The sequence below is a fragment of the Parasteatoda tepidariorum genome, chromosome X1 (genome assembly GCF_043381705.1).
Source record: "Parasteatoda tepidariorum isolate YZ-2023 chromosome X1, CAS_Ptep_4.0, whole genome shotgun sequence".
NCBI lineage: Eukaryota > Metazoa > Arthropoda > Arachnida > Araneae > Theridiidae > Parasteatoda > Parasteatoda tepidariorum.
In genome coordinates this window covers 28,853,291-28,878,567 of record NC_092214.1, presented here as the reverse complement: position 1 = coordinate 28,878,567, position 25,277 = coordinate 28,853,291, and the positions used below count along the sequence as shown (strand labels likewise).

Genomic DNA, 25,277 nt, shown 5'->3' with positions numbered 1-25,277 from the left:
TCGATCAGCCATCGCCGGGATTCGAACCTCGTTAATTCATGGAGAGTCGCGATCACTGTTCCCTGAGCCATTGCGGTTCGAGTATTTTATTTCGAAGAATTTCACTTCAATAATGTATCAATTTGACAATAAAGTCGAATCGTTTTTTTTTATACATTGTTCAAAACCATAAAGTAATTACTAAAAAGTAAGAGCTAGTATAGAAAATAATCGTTAAATGATCCGAGAAAAAGTAAAATTATGTTACGGATAGCAAATCTTGCATGGCAAAAACTAGAATTTTAATTGACAGTCTTAATTAGTTTGTGGTTAGTGTGAAAAGCTGAGAAAAACAGTTAAATATATAGAGAAATTCCGGAAAAAAAACTGCTGATTTTTACAGTGTACGTTACATTTTTGGACATGCTTCAAAACTCTAAATCTCGTTTCTTGGATTATTTTTTTATTTGTTTCAAAACATTAATTTGCCTTTCACTCAGTGTTAGAACTTATCTATTGCTACAATTTGTTAAGGATTTTATCAAATAACCATCCTATTTAAAATTTTTACTCATATTTTAATTTTTAAACATTCGAACTATCTTTGAAAAATATTTTTTTGGTGTTGCATTGACTCAATTAACATCAAGAATGTCCGAAATTGATCCTTTAGTAGTGAAGAAATTTTTTTTTTAAAGTATTTATAAAGAATGTTTGCAATGATTTATGTTAATTCCTGTCACTAGAGAGAATATTCAAAATTCTCTAAAAAAATTTATATCAAATAAATTTAAATGTAATTGTTGTCAGAGTTTAAAGTTAAGATCTGCGTTTTGCTTCCGCCTTTTTCCCTAACGCACCAAACATTAGACTATTAACTATTAACTTAACTATTTCAGAATTCAAGAAAAATTCCAGCGTTAAATAAAAAGGTGTAACTTACTTGAAATTAAGAATATCCGCTCTCGTAGGACACTGTATATTTTTTATTGATTAAGTCAATCTCCCTTACTCTAAGAAATTATAGTTTTTTGTTCTTTTTACTGACATTAACGTGATCAATATTTCATTTTCTTATTTAGAGCATTGAAGATCAAGTAGCCTCGATTTTGTACCACTTAGGAAAAGTGAGTAATTTTTCTTTCATATTTAAAAAATACTATGTGTTGGATGAATTTTTATTTTAACTAATCCCCATCTTTTTAAGAAGATCGAGACCGGTTTTACTGTTAGCGCTATGGCCATAAAGTTTAACAAAAATATCCAGACATTGAAAAGTAATAATTTACTTAATAATTATTTATAATCATATTTTTTTGTGAATCATCATAATGTTTGATGATATTAAATAAAATTATATACTCATCTGAAACATTCATAAAGAATCAATGACATTTAAATTTTTTCAATGGGCAAAACTGTAATAAATGATCCCTTCCTTAACATTGGAAATATTATTCTTTTCTCTGTCAATTTTTCTTCTGCTTACATATCGATGTCTTTTTGCCATTTAAGCATTCATAAAAAGGTTTTTTGGTAAAATTTCAAACGTTTCTTTTTAATATTTTGAGTGGAAGTGGATTTTAGTCATAAAATTTAACAACAATACCAAGACATTAAAAAGTAATAACTTACTTAAAAACTATTTATAATCATATTTTTTTGTGAATTATCATAAAATTTAATGATATCAAACAAAATGTTATACTCATCTAAAACATTCATAAAGAATCAATGATTTTTAAATTTTTTCAATGGGCAAAACTATGATAAATGATACCTTCCTTAACATTGAAAATATTACTTTTTTCTTCTGTTTACATATCGATGTCTTTTTACCATTTAAGCATTCATAAAAAAGGTTTTTTGGGGAAAATTGCAAAGTTTTTTTTCTTTAATATTTTAAATGAAAGTTGATTTTAGCTACTAATTATTGCGGTTTAGACCTTATCCTTTCTTAATATCGAAAAAATTATCTAATATGAAATTTAGCTCTCAAATCAGCGAAATAGTGAGATAAGAGATGCCGTGAGTTGTCTATGAAGTCAAGTCTAATATTAGTCTTTCAATAGTTAACAGTTCAAAAGTAAAAAGCTTTAAGGTAGAGTTGATTGAGTTATGGGATGCGTGTAAGATATATTAAGCTCTCTTTTTCTTCTCTCTCTTGGTTTTCTTTTCCTTTGTTACTTTACACCTACATAAGCAAGTTAAGTTTTTAGTATTTGCTGCTTGAAAACAAATATCGAAAAAAAAAGCTTTACTTCACAGTTTGCAAAGTCACACATCGAGCACTAAACTAAGCGAATTCACAATAGTTATGAATCTAGATGGTATTTTCACTTTAATTTTCTGTTAATCACACATCGAGCACTAAACTAAACGAATTCACAATAATTATGAATCTGGATGGTATTTTCCCTTTATTTTTCTGTTAATCACACATCGAGCACTGAACTAAACGAATTAACAATAGTTATGAATGTGGATGGTATTTTCACTTTAAATTTTTGTCAATAATGCTTACAATGTTTTGTTAGCAATACCTTCTTATTACTTACAATTAAAGTACTTGAGTGGATTTTAAAGATGAATTGCACTAACTGTGTTTATATTTTCGTCTTTACTTCCATTTCTATTACATAGTCTTACAAATTGTAAGGAACATCATTAGTGTGCGCAAAAAATATAATGATAATAATTCCTCTGTAAAACTTTTGGTCTAATGTTCAGATCTCCATGTATTAGGACTTAATCCTAAAGTTTCGCGGGGGTGACCTCAAATATGCAAATTAATTAGTGCAGACGGTATTTTAAGTTCAAAACCAGACACAAAAATGTACTTCTTCTTAATAAACATACCTTTTTATCCATAGATTTGGATTTCTAACCCTTAAAATATAAGGAAATCCGGGAAATATGAATCCAGTAGTTTGATTAGGAAAGTGGTCCAAACTTTGAACTCCTTAATGTTAATTTTACTTTTTGCGTATTTCACTATACTCGAGAATTTTTTAAGCGCATTAAAATGTTTGCATACAATTATAAAATTCATTTATCCGAAGATGATTCTAAACAAGAAATAATTTTAAGTAATTATTTATTATTATTTTATTTAAAAATAGTGGAAAGAATTTTGAATTGCAAGATATTAAAATTTTTACACAATTTTAAAGAAAGTAATTTTATAAGTCAAAATACAAAAGGTGAACGAAATCAGCCAAATGAAAATGCCTGACTTTTTTGAAATTCAATTTCTCAGGATCTATTTCACCGATTGTTTTTAAATTTTGTATTTTGACACATATAATTACATTCTTAAAAATAATGTAAAAATTTGTTTACCTTACAATTCAAAATTTTTCGACAATTGTTAAATAAAATAATAAAAAGTAATAAATTATTATTTATTGCCTGAATTTATCTTTACTTAATCGAACTTTATAATTTTGTGAAAAAATTTTACGATTCCATTAAAAAACTCTGGAGATATAGCGAAATACGCAAAAAGTAAAATTAATATTAAGTGGTCCAAAGTTTGGACGGCTCCGTTTTAACCAAGCTGTTTGAACCATATTTTCCAGATAGCTAATACCCTCTATATTTTGAGGGTCGGGGACCCAAATCTGTCTAAAAAAGATATGTTTTTTTCCAGAAGAAGTACGTTTCTATGTCTGATTTCGTAACTTATAACATCATCTGCACTAATTAATTAGCGTATTTAGGGTCATCTCCCCGTACTATAAAGATTGAGATTGTGTCTTAGTACGTGAAGTATGTTCACCAGATACAAAGTAATTTAAGTTGATTGTTTTTTTATCGCAGCATACAGTGCGCAAAAAAGTAAACAGATCACTCTGAATAACTTTTGATCTGATGATCGGATCTCCACGCTCTTATCCTCAATCTTAATGGCTCGATGGGATTACCTCAAATATGCTAATTAATTGGTGTAGATGATATTTTAAGTCACGAAATGAGACACAAAAAACGCACTTTCTCTGAATAAGCATAACTTTTTTCCAACGGATTCCGAGTTTTGACCCCCAAAATATAGGAGGTAGCCGCAATTGAGAAAATATGTTCCCCATAGTTTGGTCAGGAGAGTCCAAAGTTTGAACCCCTTAATGTCAGTTTTACTTTTTGTACATTTCTCCATATTTCGAACTTTGTAAGTGAATTGAAATATTTTTGCACACAATTATAAAATTCGTTTATCCGAAGATAATTCCATGCAAAAAATAAATTTTAGTAAATTTTTATTATTTAATTATCTAAAAAAAATTGAATTGCAATTTATACAATTTTTAGACCATTTTAAAGTATGTAGTTTTACATTACAAAATAAAAAATTTAAGCGAAATTGGTTGAATAATTCCTGAGAAATAAATTTTTAAGGAGTTGTATATTTAAATTTCTATTTCTCAAGAAATATTTGACCGATTCTGCCCAAATTTTATATTTTGTCATGTAAAACTACATACTTTATAATGACATAAAGAACTGCATACCTGGCAATAAAAATTTTTTCAACGATTATTTAATAAAATAATAAATATATTCCAAAATTTATTTTTTAGCATGGATTTATCTTCGGATAAACGAATTTAATAATTGTGCAAAAAATATTTTTAGTTCGTCTAAAAAGTTCTCGAGATAGGAATATTCCTATACGGAAATATTCGGAATATACGGAAATATTCCTAATACGGAAATATTCCTAATACGGAAATATTCCTAATACGGAAATATTCTTTCGAATATTTCGAAAAGTAAAATTAGCATTTAGGGGTCCAAACTTTGGACCGCTCTCCTGAACAAACTATGGGGACCTTATTTTCCAGAATGTGGCTACCCCCTATATTTTGAGGGTCAGAAATTCGAATCTGTTGAGAAGAAAGGTATGTTTATTCAGAGAAAGTACGTTTTTGCGTCTGATTTCGTAAATTAAAGTATCGTCTGGGGCAAACTAATTAACATATTTGAGGTCATCCATTTAAACCATTAAGATTGAGTCATAGAACGGGAAAATCCGATCATTAAATCAAGCGTAGGGATAGATAGAGAAAAATAGATAGATAGACAAATGTGAATTTCACTTTCAACCTAAAATGGGCGAAAAAATTAAGTTGAGTGAAGTTAGTATTTTAGATAAGGAGTAGAATTAGTGTGAGCCACTGTACTTTTGTTAACTAAATAAAAGTGATAAATTAAGTTGATTTCATGAATTTGTTTGAATGAAATATTTAGTTTTTAACTTCTCAACAAATAATCTCAATATATTTTGAATAATTTATAACCCTTCACTCTAAGCTTAGAAATGTAACTATCAATGTAACTATCAACAAAGATTATGCAATATATATTATTACCATTAATATATCAGAAAAAATGCTTTATAATATAGTACGAGTCTCGGAAAACATTAATTGGTTTTAATGCAAGTTTCTTCATATATTTTTAATTCTTGTATATATGTTCTTTCAAACAAAATAACATTTTTATTATCTTATAATAAAAGACTATAAACTTAAATCAATATAGCCACTAAACAAAATTTTTATGGTTTATTAAGGAAGTTTAAATTGGTTCTCGATATAGTTAAATCACTTATTACGAGAACTTATCACATCAAATAGGAAATAAATAAACTAATAAAATATCTAAACATTCCCTGAAATATTTTTATCAGATATTCATTCCTTCTCTCAACAAAAATAGCTACATTTTGCCAGAGCTATTTTGTTTTTTAGCGCTTCCAACCATTAGAATGTTAAAAACTTGTGTCTCACTTTGTTTACATTGGTATGTAATTTCAGTTTTTTTGAAAAAATATTTTCAACTTCGAGAAATACCATATTTTGTAAAAGATATTTGGTGAATAAACAATGTCAATCAAAAGCAACTTTGTAAATGTGTAAACAACGGGTGCAACTTTTCATAAGCGCAATAAGCCTAATGTTGATTATTTTTCTAAAATTGTTATATCATATTTCATAATTTTAAACTTTTTCTGGATTTTTTTTTAATGTGATATTTTCAGTATTGATGACTTTAATTGTGTATTTTATTCTCTCAGGAAAAAGGTAAGAATTGAAAAAAAGCACCAATATAGAGTTTTAATTAGGAAAATCTGTAAAATCTCAGATTTTGTTATGAAAAAAAAATCAAATAAATGAAGGGTACCAGGTCACTTTTTTTTACTTAAAATATATCAAACGTGCATTAACGATTAAGACAGTTTTTTTTTCTTTTTTTTTTTAAATATTTCGATATTTTACGAAAAGAATGAGATATTCTCGTATTGCTTACCGTAATAATTTGAATTAATTCAGGATGCATTGTAAGATTTTTTTTTTCCATTGTAGGAAAAAGTATTTACCCCATCTCACTGTAGGACATTACTCATTTTTTGAGAAAAAAAAAATTAAGTATATTTAAATTTGTTTTTTGAATGATATTTTTCCACTAAACTATCTAAGAAGTTAGATGGTGAACTTAATCTCGCGAAATTCGTTAAAATGCATTCCTATATTTTTAGTCATATTTGGTATTTTTCACCTACCGTAATCAAAATTCATTTTCCGTTTCTATGATATATTTTAAAAATAGTAAAAATATAAAATTCAAGTTCAATTACATTAGCAGCAAAATTAAGACACCTATTTAGCAAATTTGAAAATTGCGTACGAGGAATTACATCAATCCACTCTCTTATTTTTTAATAAAGTGAACACTCTGAATAACTTTTGAGCAAATGATCAGATTTTCACTTGTTAGCACTCAACCTTAATAGTTCGAGGGCTTAACATTAAATATGTTAATTGATGATATGTTAAGAAATCAGATTCAAAATCATAATTTCTCAGAATAAACATATCTTTTTTTGACAGATTCGAATTCTTGACCCTTAAAATATGAGAGGAAGCTGCAATCTGGAAAATTTGGACCCAATAATTTAAGCATGAGAGGGTTCGAAAGTTTGAACCCCTTAATATAAATTTCCCGTTTTGTACAACTTGCCATAGCTCGAGAATTTTTTGAAGCGAATCAAAAATATTTTGCAAACTTCTATAAAATTCGTTTATTTAAAGATAATTTCAGAGCAAACAATAATTTTTATTAGTTACTTATTTTTTCTTTAATAGTAGTCGAAATATTTTTAATTGTAGGGTATACAAATTTTTATATCATTAGAATGCAATTTAAAATTAATGTTAATATACAAAATTTGATCGCAATCGTTCGAATAGTTTCTGAGCTGTTAAATTTCAACCCTTAGCAGTGCAGAAGTATTTCAAGTCTAATTCCCAACAGATATATTTGTAATAATTTATTATTATATTAATTATAATTATATATTTTATTATAATTATATATTTTACGATAATTAAATAAACTATAAGCATGAGAACAATCAGAGAGAAAAATCACTATAACGGTTTTTGCCGCTGTATGCGCGACATTGGACACATTAAGTAAATGTACCATGCCTCTTATATTGCAGCAATGGTTTATTAAGGCTAAAAAAAGTCTAAAAAAGTTATTTTTAATTTTTTTAACAAGAGCTTTTCGACCGTTCTCATTAAAATTTTGTACTTTGACATTTGAAACTATATTCTTTGAAATAATGTAAAAATCTGCTTTTCTTACTACTTAAAAGTTTTTCGGCTATTATTAAAGAAATAAAAAATTATAAATAGTTATTAATTTTTTCCCTTTGAATTATCTTTATAAAAACGAATTTCGTAATTGCGTGCAAAAAAAGTGTTCGACCACTTTTCTTCCCAAACTATTGGAACTATATTTTAGAGATTGCGACTATACTTCATATTTTGAGGGTCAATTATCCGACTGCGACGAAAAAAAGGTTTGCATATTAAGAGAAATTACGTTTTTGTGTCTAATTTCGTAACTTAAAGCGTTATTTGCTCAAATTTTTTAATGTATTTAGGGTTAGGGCTTCAAATCATTAAGATTGAGTCCTTACGTGACTATCCAATCAATAGACCGAAAAAGTGGTCTTTTTTTGGCATCGTCGTGTTTGTGGTCTGGTAGAGAATTTTTTTATCCCGTATCGAAACACGTTATTTATATACGTCCCCTAATACACTTATGATGAGGGAAGAAAAGACAGTTCTTACATATTTTATTGTGCATTATTTTTATTTATTTATGATTTTATTGTATAGTCTTTCATTAAATATTAATATATACTTGTTACTGTTTCGTGTGTTTTAACTTATTTTAATACGTTTGTTAATAAGGTTCGACTGATTGAAACATTAATGATTCGGTCTAAAACACTAACGCAGTTAACTAAAAAAAACTTTTATCGTCATAAAAATGCTTTAAAACCTACTCTTGCTTAGATAATTGCTTGCTTTTTTGCATCTAAAACCTTATATTTATTGCTTTAAATATCTGTTTGAATTTGCATACAATAGGTGAAGCTCTTCCTGGAAATGACTTAAATTGTTACTTTTCATTTCTCTTATTATTCTTTTGAATATAATGTACTCTCGTAAAGTATTCTAACCATAATTGTGGTAATTATCTGAATACTAGTTATTCTGTGAGAAATGACTATGGTGCGTTATTTTCCCCCGCTGTCTTTTGATTTCGATGATAAAATGTATAAGTTTTATTGCTTTGAAAGGGTTATAGCTTTATCGTAAGGTATTTGAAGACATAAAAATAAACAAGAAGTTTTGTATGGGAATCATTTTTGTAAGATTTTTCATTATTGGCAATTTGCTTATTGTGATGTAAAAATATGCCCCCATCTTCATCTACATAACTACCCTTTGTTGCTAACAAGAAGAATGCAGCCAGAATCAGTAAATATACTAAGTGTTCGAATGATTAAAAAAGCTGATTTATTAATTTTTTTAGCATTTGTGTTATATTTTATTAGTATTTTTATAAAAGAACAAAATGGCATATTTTTTTTAGATTGAGTAAAAACCGTTTTTTTTATGAGTTTTCTTATTTATCTATTTCTTTTTTTTCTTTTTTTTTTACCACATAAATGTTATTTGCAGTTTTCTTTTCGATGTTCATAGCGTGCAACAAACTAGGAAAAATATTTTAAGAAGTTCCGGGGAGCAAATAAATCTTAGAAATCATGAACTTTCTTTTCATTAAAAATAGTTAATAAAATTAAATTCATTAAAAATAATTAATAAAATTAAATTCATTAAAAATAATTAATGAAATTAAATTCATTAAAAATAATTTTCATTTAAAAATGATCTCTTATATATTTTAAATAATAGAAAAATTGTGTTCTTAAGTCAGTCAAAAATAGTCAACTTTTTAATTCTAACTCTCATTGTCACTTTTCTTCATTGTAGTTTAAAAAAACCAAAAGTACATAATAAGTTTGTAGTATACAATATAGCCATAATTTCTTGACCAATCTTTCAAAAAAATGGTTTTTAATCTTTTTTGTGTGATTTTATCACCTAAAGGCTGTTAAAAATTTCGTCTTTTTTCAATACGATGTGACGGTTAACTATTTCACTTACTGCCAATAATTAACCATCAAGAATCTTAAAGAAATAAATAAACAAATAGATAATTGAAATAAAAATGTAAGGGTTAAGAGAAAAGGCAGATTCTCATTTCGTAATTTCTAATCAGTTGGTATATTTTCAAGAAAAAGATTATTTTCCCAATGTCCTTGAAATATCCGTCTATTTATTCGTCATTGGTTTTTAATACATCTCAAAAACTATCGATTTTTTTAAAGTCGGTCTTGTTGTCCACAAGTAACCAAAAGTAATTATTTTAGAAAATGCGATGTGGTTACTTTTCAGTCGAATCTTGCACGGAGATTTCCTTCAAAGTTATCTCTTTTAATTTTTTCCAGCTTTGTTTTTTAGCTTATTTATGCCTTAAGTTGCTAAAATTTTCGTCTGATTTCAATATGATGCGATAATTAAAAACCATTTCACTTACTGCCCATAATTGACCATAGAGAATCCCTCAAAAAAAAACATGATAGGGTAGACATTAAGGGCAGGCAGGTATTCATTTTGTAGTTAGTAATCGATTGGTATATTCTCAACAGAGAGATTATTTTTCACGGCTAAAAGTCTTGGGAAGGCGGCGGCCGTCTTGACAACATTAAATCAAGTGTATCGATTATTTCCGATCTGGGTCTTAAGGAAGCGGGGGGTGAAAAAATTAAAACAATAATACCGATGGGAGGGTTAAAAAAGAAGGTTGAAATCTTTAATATTCGAGCAGCCATAAATTGTGTCGGCTGCAGGTTGGTCGGTGCTCACAGACCAGTAGAGCGCCAAATGAGAAATCTATAAGGAGAAAGGTTTACCGTAATTGTCCGTCTCATTAGAGAGTAAACGGCCCACTGACTAATGGGAGATGAGCGAAGGAGTCCCTCACAGCCACCGACTATTGATTAGCAATTACTTCCTAGAACGACCCCCTTCTCGATCTCCCACCTACAATCTCCGAATTCATCGAACGCCTCCCGCACAAAATTAGGTTACCCTTCTCTCAAGATCTTTTTTTTTGTTCAATTTATTATTTACTTTTTAACGTTGATTGTTCATTGCTATTAAATATCGATGGCAAAACTGAAAGTGTTTGACCAACGTGCTTTCGTTTTTGTAGCGAGGATAAAAAAATAATTAAAAAAAATTGTTAGTCGATTTTTGACAGCAGGCCCTTGCGCAAGAATCGGAATTTATGTACCGTTTTAAAAGCGTTAATAAATAATACTTGTGGTATCCTTCGATAAATATAACTAATTACGTCCAAAATACGAAAGATATAAGTTTATCAGACGCGACTTTGCAATACGTTCTAGGAGAAAAATCTCACCTGTGTCTAATTGATTTATACAGCGAAGCAAATACTATTGATTGGTGATGACATTGAGTGCTTATGGGCTAAGATTTATTCATATTTTAATATTTATTTTTTGTAGTTCAAAGTTCTAAATGTTATACTTTATAAGCTGTATTTAATACAATAAATTACATTCAATACTTCTCATAAAGTATGAAAATGTAAGCGTTATTGTACAATCTCTTCAATACTGAATGATTTTCAATGTTTTACAATATGCGGGTCTCCCATGCCATAAGTCACTCATCGATGATAATTTAGTATCCAGCTAAAGTATGCCAGTTATAAATTCTTCGAAAAGTAATTTCGCCGTATAATCATTATAAACCGTATAATCATTATATATTTTGACAGCTGATATAGCAAGGATTGCTTGTGAGAAAATTTGATTGATTCTACGCAGTAGTTTTTGGTTGATACCCTTTTAAATATGGAAAGTGAAAAGCAGAATTTTGGGCATATATTACTATAAAAAGGTAAAAATGCTGTTCAAGCAAGAAAAAAAAGCTATACGATGTTGGATTAGTTGTATTGGCAGATGTATACATCAATAACAAAACTGGTTTGTAAAATTTTGATCCAGCAAAATTTCGATTAAGATGATCGAAGATGCCCTACGCCGATGAAGACACAATAAAGGTATTGTTTCATGGACACCGGCAAATAACAACTCGTGAGATTACTGAGACATTAATTTTATCGAAATCGACTGTTCATGATCATTTGAAAAGTCTAAGGTTTAATTTTAAAGCTATAAAATATGGTTTCCTCATGTTCTTATGGAAAGAAATTTGCGCCGTCACGTTGACATCTGTGATTTGCCTCTGAAACTTCAAGAAAAGTATCCATTTTTGAAGAGAAACATCTCTGGGGACGAGAAATGGGTTGTTCATAGCATTGTTCTGGTCTTTATAAAATATTTTAGACCTTACTTCATATAAGACGATGAAAAATCACTTGGACCAACTTCTTGCATGCAAAAAGCAAAAATTTTATGCGTGTGGAATCATGCTTCTGCCAAAAAGATGGCAAAAGGTATCGAATTAGAATGGAAAATATATGATTCTATAAAATATTTATTCGTGATAAGGAAATCGTCTTTCCTTTTCATATATTAAAAAGAGAAAGAAATTACCTATCGACTAACCCAATGATTTAAAACAATTATTTGATTTTAGAAAATTAAAAAAGCTTAACAATGATATGCATTCCAAATGATAATTAGCCGTACAAAATGCTTAGCGGATAAATTGATGAATAAGTCTGTCCTGTGCTTTTATATGACCTGCATAATAAAACAATAAAGAGACTGAGGCTACTTTGAAAATTACAGCTACAAATGTATCGCATAATATTGAAGTTACGGCAAGTTTAATCAGCTAAGCAAAAATAGTACCTAACATCGACTGAAAACAACATTCATTCCTTTTATAATGCTCGACTATTTATTTTTGCAGAGTAATTCTGTAAATGCTTACTATATCAGTATAATCATATTTTGTTTGTGAAGACAATAAGAAAAATGTGAATAAAATAGATTCTACTCGAAATTTATTTAAATTAATTGAATATGAATAAGTTAAAATTCATAAAACGAGAACCTACGATAGTGAATTTCTTTAGCTATATTCGAAATTTATTGAAGTGACCATCGGACACAAAGAGTTGAAACCACTATTCTACAACATCATTGAAAAGCCACAGAATATTGCATTCTTTATTTTCAATACAGTAAAAAAATTCTTTAATTAATTTTAAACAAAATGTATTATTTTGCTGTAAAAAAATTCCATCATTACTATAGATAATGCATAAATATGATAATGCTCCATCATAAAATCTGTAATTTTCGGAGTATCAAACTAAGATCTACAAATTTTATCGAAAATGTCAAGTAGAGGAAAAAAACTTTCTGAATTTTTAGTTTAAGATATAGCCCCTTTATTCCCCTGCTCGCCAACACTCAAAACCACTGACACAGATCCTTTCAAATAGCATCACGATTTGAGTCATCTGAGGCACCTCAATAACTCACGGCCAGACCAGCCACAGTGACTTCTGAGCTCGCTTCAACCACTTTTTTCTTTCAAGTCTTGTTCAATGCTTCAGGCTTTATTCCCTAATATTTTTATAGTTTATTTTAATTAGATTGAAGGCAACATCCCCTGCTTTTATTGCTCACTAGTCGTCGGAACTGCTTGCTATTTTCATCTGTCCAGCCCTCTATGGTGGAAAAAATAACGATAGAATGGTAAAAAAAAATCTAAATATTGAGTGGATTTAAATGGGTTGTTCAGAAAATGCAACTTCACCGTTTAATTACTATTTCAAGTTTAATTTACGGTTACAACTTAACTACTTCTCCATCTTTTGGGATTATATAAAAAATATCAAAACTTTAAGTTTAAGAACTCCGAAACTAATTATAATTTTAAGACAGATCAAAGTATTTTTTTTTTTAATTTTCAGTCACAACAGTATGTGGCTGCAAAAAAATAATAATTATACTGTGATAATTTTTTTTTCTTTCGAAAAATCCAAAAAACCGTCAATATTAATTTTTCCAGTATTTTTCAGATTAATTGCTGTTTAATTACTCTAAACAACAAATTCAAACAAAGTGAGACGAGTTTACAGGCATGTAAGTTTACAAAGATCACAAATTTCCTGCTAATAGTTCACGCTTAATTGAATTACGCAACGCAAAAAAAGAAATCTTCAGTTTTCACTTAAAATAGTTAAAAAATAAATAAAATAAAATATCAATAACATTTTGATACTAAAATGTTAGATCATAGTATCTTATTGTTTCATTAAATAGTTTTATTCGGAGAAAATTTTCTGAAACAGCGGTGACGGTGATAGTTTTTTTTTTTTTTTTTNTTTTTTTTTTTTTTTTTTTTTTTTTTTTTTTTTTTTTTTTTTTTTTTTTATAGCAGAGAGAAAGATAATCTTCTAATCATGAATGTAAAATATTCCTACGAATACTTAATTTGAGATCCCCCTTCTTTTTTTTTTCTTTGTCTGTTATCTAAATTTTTTTGAGGAGACAACTGTCCCCTTAACTAAAAATTAATTGTCACTTTTATTCCGTACTTGTCAATTCACCAAAAATCTGATTTTAAAAACTTAGTACTGTTTCCACTTAATCTTGAAACAATTTCTAATGTCTCGAGATCCGAATACGTAAACCTAAATTTATTTATATTTAAATTTATATAAATATAACTTGTAATTTATCTTCATTAATAAAGATTTATGGGAAAAAATATTGCAAATTAAAATTGGTTACAAGCTCACAGGTTGGAGTTGTCCTGAGATATTCCTGATAAAAAATATTTTGTTTTGATTTTTAAAATTTTCGTCCTGATATCCCTGATTTCCATGTGTTCAGAGTATCCCATTTTCTATGTATACAATTGCGAAGTTATAAATCATTGATTTGAAGAATCGAAAGATTTGTATTTTTAATCTAACATCTTTTTGATTGTAAAAACCGGAAAGTTCTGTAATGTAAACATCGGGACAGCCCAATAGAGCAAAATACATAGTTCAGGTTTATAGCTTTAACCCTAGGATTCATTTGGTCAATTTTTTGGGGGATTTCAATCATTTTAAGGCAAAAATACTCAATGAACAATTTTACATCACGAAATTTTTATGGTTATGAATCCATATGCATATTTGTTATTTTCAGTAAATACAGCAACGAATCATGTAGGGTAGATTTTTGTAGTCTTATATTTATTGATTACTTCTTTGCATCTAGTTTTAAAAATAATCAATCACAATCAGCAATAAAGTAGTCATCGAATTTTTTAATGGAGAATAAACGTTTAATTACTTTCGCATAAAAATTTTAAGCGGCCAATTCTATGCGCTTTCATTTCGAGATTATCGTAATTCTATTTTAAAATTATTTGGTTAAGGAATTCTTGAACATGATTACAAATTTTAATTAAATATTGATATGAAGGAATATTTACTGGTTATGATTCTGGGTTTACTGGTACTGATATTGGTTATTTTTTTAGGAGTAACAATATTTAGAGTACAGTATTATGAAATGTTCTAGATTTTGATCTCTAACTATTATAAATTATTCAGTGCTCCATTAAAAACTCTTTTGGAAATTGTAAAAACTGTTCTAATTTTAAATTTTGAAATTAAAGATAGAACTCTTTATTGTTCTTTTGTGATAAAATTTGCTTTTACAACTTAAATGGAACAAATTAGATAGTCATTTGCGTTTTTTTAAAAATAATCCGGTAAATTTTACTGAACCAAAATAATGTCCTAATCTTTTTGTAAAATGTTATCCTGATTTTTTTCTTTGCTTAGTTTTTAAACACATTTTAAAAGAAAATCATTAAAAATTGAAAATTTCTTGCAGTGGATATTTTAAAACAAGAATTTTAATTTATATAGATTTGTTTTTACATGAGTTAAAAGCAGTCTTTTTTTTCCTGTATAGATATTTCAGCTGAGTTACGTATAGCAGCACCCTGTTAAAATAAATGGAAATATTTCATGTTTTTTATTATAACGATTTTTTAAAACAACTTAATTTGTACAGACAATAGGAGTTTATTTTTGTAACAATTTTTTAACGTGAAACAGCATATCTCTGTTGAGGAAGTAAAGGGCAATACTAAACATGAAAGAACATCCACCATTAAGGACAATTCATCAAATTAGACGAGGCAAAGAAGTTTCCCGACCTCCGTTATATCTTAATTTGCTTTACCCTCGATTACTTTTTTATCCACTACCAAACCGAGTTTCTAACAATTTTGAAACTAAAAAGTCAATGCATGAAATCAATTTAATGAAATAAAAATAATTTTATATTCAACATGTTTTTTTNTTTTTTTTTTTTTTTTTTGTGAAGTGTTATGTATTCTCCACACTTTTTTTTTGGGGGGGGGAGGAGATGAAGAAAGAAAAGCCCTAGGAGCAATTTAATCACGAAAATTATGAATTCTCTTGTCACATACACTGTAAATAATTCCGGATCAAATTACGCTAAAAAGTACCGCTGCACTCAGGGTGTCGGCTTTTTTTACCGTAAAATTCATTTTTACAGGAAAATATTACGAAACTAAAAATCTGATATACCGTAATTTTTATCGTAATAATAACCGTAAAATGAATCACTCTAATTTAATAAATAATACAGTAAAATTTACGGTATGAAGTTTAACGGTAAAAATGGATTTTATGGTAAAAGGAATTTTACGGATCTAATTTCTGATCCTAATTGAAAAAATCCCGATTTTGCTAAAAAAAATTCTTGATCAAATTGCTGTTAAAAGTACTGACACCCAGGGTAACCTTGATTTATCTTAGAGATTACTGTAATTTTATTTAATGAGAATAATTAAAAACAAAACATCGGAAAGCGTTCAGAACTCCATACCAAGAACACGACAAAATTGCCCCAGCTTCATATTGACTAATCGAGAAAGCTGTAGAGCCCATTTTATAATAATACATTTTTGCTTTTGTCACATTTAGAATGAATCATTTAAAACGTGGGGCACATCACTGTCGAAAAATACAGGGGCGTTATAGGTGACGATGGAGGTTTATTGCAAAAGCGATTTAAGTTTCGCTGTGGCAAAAACAAAAGCATTTTCTTCGCTTTAGTTCTCTTTAAATTTATTTTCTTAAAAATTGTTTATTTTATTATTTTCCTCATTGTAGTTTTTTGCATGTTTGTTTATTTACATCAAAAAGTGGTTGAAAAATTCAGTTTGTATCGGACACGGGAACTATTAAATAAATGTATTGTTATTCGGCATAGAGCTACAGTTAAAATTTAAACATTCTAGTTAGTCGAAAGACAGTCAAAGTTTATATTGCTAGATTTGGCCCACACTATAAAAGAGAGTTAATAAAAGGAGAAATAATGTATCGTAAAAGTGGGATATGCGTATATGTATGAAATTATGAAGGTCATTTTTCTGACCTCCATTGGCCGGAGAAAAGGAGAAAAACACCATGGAGATCCAAGTATGTGAAATATAGTTTTAAAAAAATGTAAATTTTTTTAAAAATTTGTTGTAAATGTTACAACAAATTACAATAGATGATTATTAAAAAGGCCTCTGAAACACTTATTGGTCTGATACTTTGGTCTCAACGCGAGACTAATAAGAAATAATATTTTAATGAACATTAATAAGACGGTTTTGAATTTTGATATTTAACTTGGTGGCAAACAATGTTCAAGTAAGCTTAACATCATCGATTTTGTTGGGATTTTTTTTTTAAGTAACGGCTGCGGCTGAACTTTCGTTCTTCGCCCTAGAAGATGCTGGAAGTGTTGCTCATTTAACGTTACGCAGTGGGCACCTGCGAACCAAAATCACTGAGGTGACCAACATTACCCACGCCACACTACCACAGATGCCCGTTCATAGGGTGAGCCACATTCACACAACACACAACAGGAGGATAACACACAGAGAAACATCCATGCCTTAAACGGGATTCGAACCCCCAGCCATTGGCTTCACAGTCAGGAACGATAGCCACTCGGTTACCCGTCCAGCACTTGACATCATTAAAAAAAATGGCAATATTTCATGATGCCATTTTCATATTTTTGTTTTTGGCACAGTCGTAAATAAAGGTGTGATGAAAAAAATAATGACCACATCCAACGACTAAAACGTTAAAATCAGAAAAAAAATTCTTGAAGTGGTTTATTAGTTAGTTAACAGGCTATGTTGTTACCGAAGTGTTAGTCGGGTGTGAAAAGAGTTATACTTTACAAATTGGTCGCCTGTGTTGTGTGAATTTTTGATTAGTTTCTCTCGTGCCACAACTCAGTTTTCACTAAAGTTTGGCGACATTTTTGGTGTAGAAATCAATGCCAAAATCTTCCCAATATAGGGAAAATTTTGAAAATTACAAACAATGACAGTTCTTTTAAAACAAAAGTAAATTTTTTCTACGCAAAATTTAAATTAAAATGCACGCATAGAAAAACTTAAAGTTAAAAAAATTAAAATGTTTCAGTAGCAACCTAGAGAGCACGATTTTAAACAATTAAAATTTTTCCGTAAGAAAGCAGTCTAGTGATTTCTACGAAAAGTAATCGAAAATGCAGAAATGCTTTTTAGATAAACGTGTTTAAAAATTTTGTAAAAAAATCTCTTACTTCATATTATTTGCATCATAATTATGGAAAATAAAATTTAAAATAAATGTCATAAAAATAAATAAAATTTAAAATTTTGAATATTTAAAAAAATTTTGGAAGCTTAAATTGTGCTAATTTAAATCACTTAGAAATTAATATTTAAATACTTAAAAGTATACGCTAAACGTGAAACAAAATTCACTTATTTAACAATTTTCAGAATCTTAAAGCTAATTCGACAAAATCACGCAAAACTTCTTAGCAATAGAACTGTTTTAATACGATTAGTAAATTAATATCATGCCAAAGTTAAAAAACTCTTAACTCACGAAAGAAATGAGAAAAATGATAAATCAAAACTTCATTGAAGCAAATCCATACCTTACGGCGCGAAAACGAATTCATTTCGGACAAGTCGAAACACGTTTGTTTCTAACTTCTTTGAGAGTTAAATTTAACCGTTCTTCAACGAAATTCCTATGGATGAAGAAAAATGAACAGGATGACCACGTGACTGATGGTTGGAAAAGAAGGGGGTCGCTACCCTGATGGGTGGCTGCGGTTAGCCCTTAATGAGCGCCGAGACCTGGGTTAATTGGTCTCCAAGGCAACCACAAAGGGAGAGAAATGGACCCGCCGTATTTGGCAACAAATCGCCCATTAGCCCTAACGAATAACTACGACGCCCAACATAAATAATTGTCTTCCTCTAATAATGCGTTAATGAAATAATTAAGTGTTTGTTTTTTCACGTGATCAAATTTTTATGGCTATCCCCTCTTTCCCTTTCTAAACGGTTTCGTTTGTGTTTCGCTTTTATCTGTTTGTCAATAACTCGAAAAGAAAGACTCGATTCGAGTGGAAAATGCTTAGAGGTAATTGAGAATATATTTATTTAATTCTAAAAAGGAAGCTTTTCAAAAATGAAAGGTGACTCCAAAAAGAAAGGGGAAGTAATTAATTTAACGGGTGGAAAAGCGTAATCATCTGTGAGATGAATACTTAGGTAAATAATTTTACACTTAATAAGTTACCTTCATAAATCTCGAAGTAACTTTATTTTTAAATTATCTTCGCTTTTTAATTATGCGTTTATGTTTCTAAATTTCAATTAATTAATTTTTGTGGAAAAATAACAACTGGAAAATTCGATGAGGATGTCTCGTTTTAATTTTTGAATTATTAAAGATTTTTGGTGGTGAATATATATTTAAAAAGGCATTAATATTCTCGCTCATTTTGAGTAGATTTGAAAACAAACTGGAGTTAATTAGATTTGCGCAATAAATGATGTACCAATTAATATATATTATTGAACAGAATCAGAATAGTATAGACTTTTAAAGCTGTATATACACACACACACTTGTATATATATATTATAATAAACTTTGCCAAAAAAAAGAAAGAAAAAGATTCAGTATGTGCTAAAATATTGCAAAGCTTATTTAATATTAAATTGCGTTTATACAAATATATTTTTTATTTTAATATAATATATTTTTTGGTAATAATGAATATTTTAATGTAATTTTTTTTAAATATTGAGAAAACTTTTTAAAATTCTCAGAAATATTTNAAACTTTGCCAAAAAAAAGAAAAGGATTCCGTATGTGCTAAATATTGCGAAGCTTATTAATATTAAATTATTAAATTGCGTTTATACAAATATATTTTTTACTTTAATACAATATATTTTTTTGTAATAATGAATATTTGATGTAATTTTTTTCTAAATATGGAGAAAACTTTTTTATATTCTCAGAAATATTTAAATATTTATTATCATTTCAAGTCACAAACAATAGCGTCATCTTTTGTTTCAAGTCAAGCTAAATCTAATGACAAACTTAAACTTGTAAAGAATTTGCCAAAAAAATATCAATAAATAACAAAAAGAATATCAAAAATAATAAAAAGAATATGAAAGAAAAATATAAATAAAAAGTAACTATGAACAAGAAGTTATCATAATTTCTCAAAACTATGTTTTTTAATTTTGCAGTTAAGTTAAGTAATTATAAAAGTGTCACATATTGAAGAAAACTATGTAAATGGTTAGTAATTATTTAACGTATATAGTTGTTCCATTACCGTGAAAACTTTTAGTTCTAAGGAAACACTGCAAGATAAACATCTTTTTTTAAAGCAAATTTCCCATGAACCGACTACTAATGTTCAACTGCGTAGCCTTGTAATTTTGAAACCAATCCAGAAGACAAGGAAACTCCTGGATCGAGTATAGGGAGAAATTTGCCTTCGTGGAGGACTTTTTGATGGAGCTAACCCGCATTTGCGTCACATAGAGAGGAAGACCACGAGAACCTCCCACCGTTAACGTGACGGCAAGGGGACTCTAACCCATGATCCGCTTACCACTGGAGATATTTCACATCAGCGCTGTGGTCGGTGCAAACCGAATGCGGAATTTGTCTCGACTGGGATTTGAACCCGGTTCGCCTCATTGGAAGGCGAACGTTCTTTCCCCTGAGCCATCACGGCTCTACTTACTTATACCACTTTTTATTTTATTTAATAACCGTCGTTGAACAGCCGACCCAATTTTATGGGTTTACGACTACTAATGTTCAACCAAAATCAGCAAGCCTGCTTGAAATCAAGCAAATTCTTAAAGCAGAGGATGCTCTTCTTGGTTTTTCAGTAGCGCCATCTATGGCCAAGAATACGACTTCAGCCCCACACACTTCACAGTTTGTTTTACCGGGAAGATCCAATCACACTTCATTTATTCATTCACAGATCGTAATTTTGACCTGAACCAGAGAACGATCAATCTCCAATTCAGTAACCTCCAGAGTTATTGATTTGTTATTGAAACTTAGAAAACTTTGTGACCCTACAGATTTAACATGTACCAGTTTCTATTTAATACACAATAATTCGGCCAGTGGGATGCGAACTCCCGTCCTCACGAACACGAGTCCAACATTCTATCAAGTAGGCTATCCCAGCCCCGCAATAACATATAAAAACAATAAGCGACTAACAAAATTGTTGCTGAGCGTTTTCAAAACCAAATAAATTAAAATGAATAAACTAAGTAAAAATTTGAATTAAATTAATCTTTAATAGCGAGAAAATGCAGCAGATCCGAGGCAATTGAATTTAAAGTTTTATTTTTCCGTATTAACGTTGTAACTTTCTGCTGAAAAATATTTCATTTGTGCGATTTTAAGTTTGATTCTTAAAAAGTAATATAAAAAAACACACATATAAAAGAAGAAACACAAACTGTTAAAATATGAAATATGTAATTTTTAAATTATTATTTAATATTTTTTTCAGTATAAATAAAAAAAGAAACTTTTCCACATTATAAACATGAATCTAGCTTTAATTGAATTTTAAATAGTTATTTCAAAGTTTCTTAATCTTTCCAATTAATATAATATTAAAAATGATAGCGATTTTTTAAAAAACAATCTTTTTTTTGTATTTTTGTGTGATTTTTTTTTCCTTTTGTAGAATTGTCATTTAAAAAATATAATAGAAACAGCCATTCTTTAAGATATACTAGTTTATTAATTAAATTATTCATGCATCTATGCTTTTATAATTTATAATTCCGACTGCTTTATTTGTTTGCTATTTTCTAATAAGTCATTTTTCATTGATAATTGCTATTGTGGCTTTAGTAAAAAGCTGTTTTCACATACATGCTACTAGTACGATTAATAAGTAAAAAAATGTTTTATTAAAATTTATTTTTTTCATCTAAATATTTTGAGTCAAGCCCATCAGAATCAATTGTAAAATTAAAAAATAATCAGTAAGTCAAATGAATTAAAAATGTAAATTGTTTAATATTTAAGTCTTGCAAATGAAAACGGCAATAGAAAGACATAAAAAAGAAATGATTTTATTGTATTGACTAAGCTAAATTTAAAATTAAAATATCTAAAACGAGAAAAAAATAATGACCGTGAACAAAATTAAGTTTTAATAATTTTACTTATTATACTTATTTATGATATAAAATAAGATTACACGATATTTGGATAGATTATAAATTAACGAATTAATTAATTTTAAAAATATTTTGGCGTATAAATGACGAGCTTGGAAAACAAAAATGATTATCTTCGCTTTAGAAAATTCAGGTTTATATTTTATTTGATAAATTTTAATTACTAATGTTTCTGATTGCGCTTTTAATTTTAAGACTTAAAACGCAGAATGTAAACTCGAGATTGTTACAGTGAAATCAAATTTAATTTCCCTGTTATTCAAAAAATAATTAAATATTTTTCTTCCCAAATAATTGATTTTTATTTGGGAAGAATTTTACTAAGAATTTTAACTAAGAAATTTACTCTTGAATTTAAATAATCATGAAAGGTGTAGGTTTTAATGCATATAAATATTAAATTCACTTGAAACTAAGACTTCTTCTAATTTTATATTTAATTTTTTTACTGTTTTGAAATTCATTTAAACGTGTTTGCATATGGCAAAATTATATAAAAGGATTTTTTTTGTAACGTAACACTGTAATTTGCGTAGAAGGCTTTAAAAATAAAAATTAAAATGCTGTTTAATTTGTTTAAATATGTGTATTTTCCTTGCATATGAAATGCCTTTACTATTAATACTCGAACCTTAAAATTTAAATTAGAATTTTTTTTATACAATTATTAACTTAATGCAGTTTGTTTGCCCCAATTAAACCTTAAACATTATTGGTAACATTAACTTTCAGCAATTGTGTTAACATTAAACAGTTGCGTTGCGAAAATTGCATTTTAAATACTGCAATAGTATTGAGGACAGAAAAAAAAAGATATTTGAAAAATTTTTGATCTAGTGATCGGAATGTGAAATTTAATTGTGCATTCTCGATGTTTTAAATAATTAGTGTTGACCTAAATTTAAATTACTTAAAATATAAAAAAAATTTGACTTTTTTTCTGAATGAACATACCTATTTTTTGAAATAATTAGATTTATTTTTTGTGATTTATTCATATTTTTTAAACGAAATTTACTAAATATCATAAATCACAAAATACAAAAGTTTTGCATTTTTTACTATTGATGGAAAAAGATTCGAATTAAATATCATAATTGTTTAAAAAAAGTTAACGAATTTTTAAAAAAAAAATATTTACGTAAGCTGGTCACTAATGTTTTAGAGATATTAAGAGATAGAAATATATGTCGTTTGTATTAAGTGATAAAATAAATAATTTATTGTTTTTTATAGTTAATAAAATGTTTAGTGATGTTCTAAAAAAGATTTTTTTTTTCGATGCGTCTTCTTTTATTTGTATCTTCTACTTTACTTGTTTAGATTCCTTAAAATTTCTAGAACTTTTTTTATTGAGATCATAAATCAGTAATGAAGTTTTAGATTTCTAATATTCTAATTTTAAAAAAAAAGTTTAGAAAATTTTGGAATATTCTTAAAAGAAGGAAAATATGATAAGGCACAGTTGTTTCATTTCTATACGGCAATTACCCTTCGGCTTTTCACACTCAATTCTGTCTTTAAATTAAAGAAAAAGGCAAAAACATACAAGCCATTACAAATGTGTTGTTTATTTAGAATATAAAATTCATTTTTCCTATTTTAATGCTTTACATTAATTAAAGCTGTAAAAATTGTAAATTATTTAGCGAATTTCAAAAGAACGATCGAAATTTCTTTTAATTTAACTTTAGAATAATGTTTCTTTACGATAAAGTTCCGTTTTCATTGTTAAAATATTCTATTGAAAGTACCTTGTAAGCTTATGAAAGTATCTGCCGTATAGTTTCATTACTATACGGCAGGTACTTTCATAAGCTTTCATTGCTATACGGCAATTACTCTTCTGCTTTTCACACTCAATTCTGTCTTTAAATTAACGAAAAAGGCAGAAACATACAAGCCATTACAAATGTGTTGTTTATTTAGAATATAAAATTCATTCCTCATATTTTAATTCTTTACATTGATTAAAGCTGTAAAAATTGTAAATTATTTAGTGAATTTCAAAAGAACGATCGAAATTTCTTTTAATTTAACTTTAGAATAATGTTTCTTTACGATAAAGTTCCGTTTTCATTGTTAAAATATTCTATTGAAAGTACCTTGTAAGCGGCTTTCCGATTTCTTTCAACGACGAAGGCCCTAACTCTTAAAAGAAAAAGGGCGAAATCAAACGATCGTAGAGGGTGGTAGTGGTAAACTTTCTCTTCTGGACGATTTTTGGCGGGTAAAAATTAATGAATGCAAAGATGAAGAAGAAGGTAGAGGACAAAAAGACGACGGAAAGCATTAAAATTTGATGACGAGAAATTATGTCTGTTTTCTGGATAAGGTGGGGCTCGCAGCTAATGGCTCGGATTTGTCGCGCTTCGAAAAATCGGAATTAATGGTCTTAAGACACGGGACCAGGGAATAGCAGTTGATCATTTTTCCCCTTGGAGCTATACGTCATAGGGTCCACTTTTCCTAAAGCTCTTTGGCTAAGCTTAAAGATAGTAAGGAAAAAATGATATCGTCAAATTAAGATGATATTGCTGTAAGTGGGAGTAGGTCCATTATTTCGGTGTCTTAAGATATTTTTAAATATGAAAAAAATTCATGCGCTAGTCGAGCGCTTAGGGAACGAAGTCGTTTAAGATTCTTTAGTTTAGAAAGTATTTAGAGTTTTTTAAACGATTAAGCGGCAGGGAGAAAAAGACTATGTAAATTTTTTTTATTATTCTATCGTGATTTCAAAAAGTTTCCCTTTTTTAGGATATTTCTATTTTTTCTCTAAAGTCTCCAGAAAATAATCACAAATAAATTTAATTGTTTATTTTTAAAATCTATTATAAATTATGGGATAATTATAAACTATTGATATATTGTATTATTATATGACAAAATGATGTCAAATGCCATTTATGATATTATACGACAAAATATTTCATTAGAATATTTTGTTAGGACAACACTGTCTCAAAAATTAAGATTATGAGTCTATAACATTTTGAGTTACTATCTTTAAAATTGGGAAATGATGCGTAAAAGTTAAGGAAATGCATTTTGTTCAAAATTATTATGAATTTAAATCATAAATATGACTATAACATTCCATTTCAGTTAACAATTTAAAATATTTAAATTATATATTTAATGTATAAATTTAAATTATACATTAATCTATCCCATATTAATGTCATTTTTTATGTTACTTAATTTACACTGAGAAATATTCTGGATCAAATTACGGCAAACAATATTCTCACCCTGAGCTCAGCATCCGTAACATTCATTTGACTG

At 28.2% G+C, this 25,277-nt stretch overlaps 1 protein-coding gene across 5 annotated transcripts in view; it reads left to right on the top strand.

Annotated features, from left to right (window-relative positions):
* Positions 1-25,277, top strand: part of LOC107446663 (forkhead box protein P1) — a 241,511-nt gene that overhangs the window by 89,559 nt on the left and 126,675 nt on the right. For 3 of the 5 annotated variants that reach the window (XM_071187439.1, XM_016061360.3, XM_071187442.1), the window contains exon 2: positions 1,062-1,106. The exons of the other annotated variants lie outside the window; for them this stretch is intronic. In XM_071187439.1, coding sequence (XP_071043540.1) covers positions 1,062-1,106 — 45 coding nt within the window. The remainder of the gene's footprint in view (positions 1-1,061; positions 1,107-25,277) is intronic. 5 annotated transcript variants of the gene reach the window in all.